At 37.2% G+C, this 5358-nt stretch overlaps 1 protein-coding gene across 1 annotated transcript; it reads left to right on the forward strand.

Annotated features, from left to right (window-relative positions):
- Nucleotides 1-2864, forward strand: LOC132037659 (coniferyl alcohol acyltransferase-like). The gene is made up of 2 exons (XM_059428206.1): nucleotides 1-529; nucleotides 1629-2864. Exons 1-2 carry the CDS (start codon nucleotides 98-100, stop codon nucleotides 2598-2600), a joined length of 1404 nt encoding a protein of 467 aa, XP_059284189.1. The 5' UTR covers nucleotides 1-97; the 3' UTR covers nucleotides 2601-2864.
- The last annotated feature ends 2494 nt before the right edge of the window (nucleotides 2865-5358 follow it).

Raw genomic sequence — 5358 nt, forward strand, 5'->3', positions numbered from 1 at the left:
TCCACCTTTCCCCCCCCCCCCCCCCGGCCCCCAACCCCTCCACAACAAAAAGAAACAAAACAACCACACACAAAAAAAAAAGATGTGCTAAAAGGAGATGAATGCCAAAACAAACTTCAACGTAAAAATGAACAAAACTGAGGTAGTAGCAGCAGTGTTACCAATCCAAGAACATTGGCTACCACTATCCAATCTTGATTTGCTATTGCCTCCATTGGATGTCGGAGTTATGGTCTGCTATCTAAATCCCATTATTGTTTCGGAGAAAAATAAAAATTTAGAATTTGGTTCAATGGTAAAAATTCTCAAAGCTTCTTTGGCTGAAACATTAGTTTCTTGCTATGCATTTGCTGGAGAAATTGTTCAAAATTCGGGCGGAGAACCAGAGGTCTTGTGCAATAATAGTGGAGTTTATTTTACTGAAGCTTTTGCTGATGTTGAGCTTAAAGAGATAAATTTTTATAATCCAGATGAAAGTATTGAAGGAAAACTTGTTCCTAAGAAGAAACATGGTGTACTAGCTGTTCAGGTAAATATGTCTTAATGCAATATTTATCCTTTTCTCATGCATGTGAGCAAAGGCGAATCTAGTATTTCTAGAACATGAGTTCACCACTAAAAAATAAAAAAGGAGAAAAATGTATGAAGTCGGAATTGATCCCTAGACTTCTAGGTAAATAACTCAAACTTCAACTGAGTGCGCATTTAACCTTATTGTAGTATGGGTTCCACCTGATAATATTATACCAAGTTTAGAAAATATATACATAAAATACCTAGTTTTACGGAGACCATAAGTTCACGTGCCCCAAAAATTTTACACAAATTCGCCCCTGCATGTGACCTTCTGAATGTCCCAGCACATCACGTCACGTGCAAGTCTGATTCTTTTTTCATTCGTCAAACAAGGCAAAATTCATCCTAATAATGTGTGGGGGTGAGACTCAAACACAAGACCTCTACATACACTAATACTATATTGAAATGGTTCGGTTATCATCTCATCTAAATGTTTAAATTGTTTGATAAAACATTCTTTTACTTTTTAGTTTTTCGTTACTCCCTCCATTTAAATTAACGCGGCGCTGTTTGATTGGACACGAAAGTTATAAAACACGAAAGATTTTTTAACTTTTGATCTAAAACGAGTCTTAAAAATTTGTAGTTATAAATTATCTCATTAAGGCTAAATAAGGCTAAATACATAAACTACTAAAACACAAATTTCTGCCAGCTCCATTAAGGGTAAATATTGGACATACACTACTAAAAACGCGAGAATTTCCGATGGAAGCCATTGAAAATTGGCTCATCAAAAATGTTTCTCGTGAACTTTCCACTGGAAATTCCATATTTTCGACGGCTTCCGACAGGAACATCCTTTGGAAATATAATTCACATTTTTTAGTAGTGGCATTTCAAAGTTAAATTATATCCAAATATAAAAAAACAACATTCTTTTCTAACCAGACTAAAAAAAGTAGTATGACATATATATAAATTGAGACATAGAAATTACTGCTCTTTAAGTGATAAAATTGACAACCCTAAATACCTAACTTTGTCCTCTTGTTTTGTTAGTATTTAATTCCTTGCGAATTGTAATTTTATCCAATGTTTCAATACAGGTTACACAACTCTCATGCGGAGGAATAGTGCTGGGTTGCACATTTGATCATCGAGTAGCTGATGCATATTCAGCCAACTTGTTTCTTGTGTCATGGTCTGAATTAGCTCAATCCAAGCCACTCTCTCAGCTCCCATCTTTTCGACGATCATCCCTTTTTCCTCGACGTCCTGGTTACTATGATTCCTCGCTCAATGACTTATATGTACCAATACCAACCCCACCTCCCACAAAACCTGAAACCGTTAACCCTAACGATCAAGTCATAAGTAGAATTTACTACGTTACAATGGACAAAATCGGGCACCTCCAATCACTAGCCAATCAGGACCAGAAATGCACCAAATTCAAGAGGTCTAAACTTGAATCATTCAGTGCTTTCCTGTGGAAAACTCTTGCTTGTGGAATTAAAGAAACGTCGAGTTTCAAAAAAATTAGGTTTGGAATGGTGGTCGATGGTCGGACTAGATTGAGTAATGGAGATGATAATCAAGACAAGTTGTTAAAAGGGTATTTTGGTAATGTTCTCTCCATCCCATTTGGAGAGAAAAAAGTTGAGGAATTAAAAGAGAAGCCATTGAATTGGGTGGCAAATGTAGTTCATGAATTTCTTGATATTGCAAAAACACGAGAACATTTTCTTGGATTAATAGATTGGGTTGAGGCTCGTCGTCCTGAACCGGCTATGGCAAAAATATACGCCGCGGATGGTGATGGACCGGCCGTGGTAGTGTCATCGGGGAAAAATTTTCCAGCTAGAAAGATTAATTTCGGATGGGGTGATCCAGTCTTCTGGTCGTATCATTTTCCATGGGTCGGAAAAACGGGATATGTGATGCCAATGCCAAGTCCAAAAGGAAATGGAGATTGGATTGTCTACATGCATCTGTTGAAATGGCAAATAGAACTTATTGAGGCTTCTGCAGCGCACGTGTTTGAACCTGTGACTGCAAATTATCTCAACTTGATTTGATAAAAGTCCGTCCAGAACTGCTTTAGTTATTGGGCCACATCCATTTATCCTATCTTAAGCAGTAAATAAAGCTTTTCTTGTTTTAGTTTTTGTCCTGTGAATATGCAAAAATGTTACTTACACGTATATTGTTCTTATTTGAGGTGCTCTTCGATACGTACATTGTGTAAAAGTCGTCTTAGTGTGAAATTAAAGAGTATAAGAAAGAGCTATTGAAATGGTGCTTCCGTTGCAGAATAAAATCAGAGCATTTGTTCATAAGAATTTTAATTTACTTATTGAATTTATCGAAATACATAACACTGGTATCGTGGTTGATGGTCGGACTAGATTGAGTAATGGAGATGATAATCGAGGCAAATTGCTAAAAGGTTATTTTGGTAATGTTCCCTCCATCCCGTTTGGAGAAAAAGAGTTGAGGAACTAAAAGAAAGGCCCTCAAGTTGAATGGCCAATGTAGTTCATGAATTTTTTGATATCGCGAAACACTAGCACATTTTCTTGAATTGATAGATTGGGTCGAGGCTCATTGTCCTGAACCGGCCGTGGCAAAAATATACGCCACGATGGCGATGCACCGGCCGTGGTAGTGTCACTGGGGCAACAATTTCCAGCCAGAAATTTTAATTCCGGATGGGGTGAGTCAGCCTTCTAGTCGTATCATTTGCCATGGGCCGGAAAAGTCGGATATGTGATGCCCACCAAGTGCCAAGCCCAAAAGTAAATGGAGATTGAATCATGGGATAACTACATGACATAACAAACATATAGTGGGTATTGACATTTAGTAGCTATAGTTTAACTTAATTACTTCTCATAGCAAACATTTGTTTATTAATGACATTTAGTAACTATATATATATATATATATATATAAAATACCCATCACACTATTCACTTCCAACCTAACCCTCCCGTCTCTCTCTCCCTCTTCCCCACCGCTGTTCCGCCCGCCGCCGGCACGCGGAGCTCACAAGCGAAATCGATTTCTCTATTTGAACGAGCTAAAGAGAATATTCACGCCGCCGGCCGTGCGCAGTTGAAAGGAAAGCAAGCAGAGCTCCGGCGAAATAGATTGACGCCGGAGACGGCACAACAACCACATGCCGCCAACCACCGCCTCTGTTTTTGCCACCTCTGTTGCGTCGTTGTTCTCCCGTCTCCGATCAGAATTTTTCAGATCTGAAGGTGACGGTGATGATGACGGAGAAAAGAAGCTGAAGGAGAAGAAGGTGTACACGGATACGATTGGAATTTTTGACCGGAAGTTTTTTCAGATCGTGTATACATACACTATACATATTTTTCGGAGTTTTTTTTTTTCGATGTGTATACATACGGTGTATACTTACACGGTATATATAATATTTAAACGTTTTCCGAAAAAAGATCTTTTTGTATACAAATGAATAGAGTGAATTAACATATGTATACAAATGAATACAATCAATTTTATTTTTTTGTATTCAATATTTTGAGTGTATTCATTTTTTTTTGTGTGTACATATGTTGTATACAGTGTTAACAAATTCGCCTGTTTTTGTTAATATTTTTGGTGTATCTACGTTGTATACGTCGTATTTGTTGTATACATACCGAAAAATATGGTGTTTGTAATTTTTGGTGTACATATGTTTTTATGTATTCATTTTACTCGTATTTATGAATACAAAGAAGCCAAATGTTATACCCCGCACTTTCGAGCATGAGCATGCCCACGTACTTTACCGTAGTAATGGAATATCGAGATGCATTCATGAAGTTTTGGAAGGTACAAGCCATGGGAAGTACGTAACAATGAAGTAAAGGATGAATTACGATTTTGTAAGTCGTAACCTAGAAGAACAATCTTGAAACACAAGGACATGACCATTATCAAGTATGATTAGTGATAAATATCATGCAGGGGAGTTGTGGAAGATTCGAGGACCAAGCAAATTAACGAAATAAGTTTGTCGAAAATTTGGAACAAGTTGCGTAATTAAGGACAGAATTTTGGGTCAACTTTGGAGGGGTATATCTCTAGGTATATGGGGAGCTTTAAGGTGTTTCAAAAGCCTAAAATGAAGTTTGTCAAATCTAGTTTCCAACGCAATAAACCGCTCGTCGATACGACATCGGAGTAGAGAATTATGTATGTTATAAATTCGAAAGAGTGTAAACAAAATGGGCCGCTACAGATCGTTCAAAGTGCACGACTCTACCCACTTATAAAAGGGTTAAAATCCCTCTTTTTGGTCATAAATCTCTCTCAAATATTCCAGAAAAATCAGCAAGCATAAGAGAGCAAATATACATCACAAAAGTGAGGATTTTGAGTAATTTCAAGTGACAAAGTATTAATCGAGGTCCGAGTAACGTGCGGTTGTGATTATAGTATTGTCTTGCGGAGGAATTGGCTTGGATTCAAAGTAAATATTGAACATATTGCTGCTCTAGAAAGAATAAGGTATGAATCTCTCCTTATTAGTATTAATTTCAGTTTATTTATGAGATAAAGTTATTACATAGTCGTATAATAAGTTGGATAGTTGAGAAACTTGGAAAACATCATGTGAGATGTTTTATGGAACCTATTGGTGTTGATAATGTTGTTGTGATGTTGGTGTTGTTATTGGTTATTGGATTGTGATTCCGGGCTAGGCATATAAAACAAAAGGGAGATGCGCCCAATTTTGGCAAATTCTCTAAACGGATTTAAATTAAGGGTTTAAGACGAGCGTATGACGATGAGCCTAACAATAGTATGAATGGTTGT

This window comes from Lycium ferocissimum, chromosome 11 (assembly GCF_029784015.1).
Source record: "Lycium ferocissimum isolate CSIRO_LF1 chromosome 11, AGI_CSIRO_Lferr_CH_V1, whole genome shotgun sequence".
NCBI lineage: Eukaryota > Viridiplantae > Streptophyta > Magnoliopsida > Solanales > Solanaceae > Lycium > Lycium ferocissimum.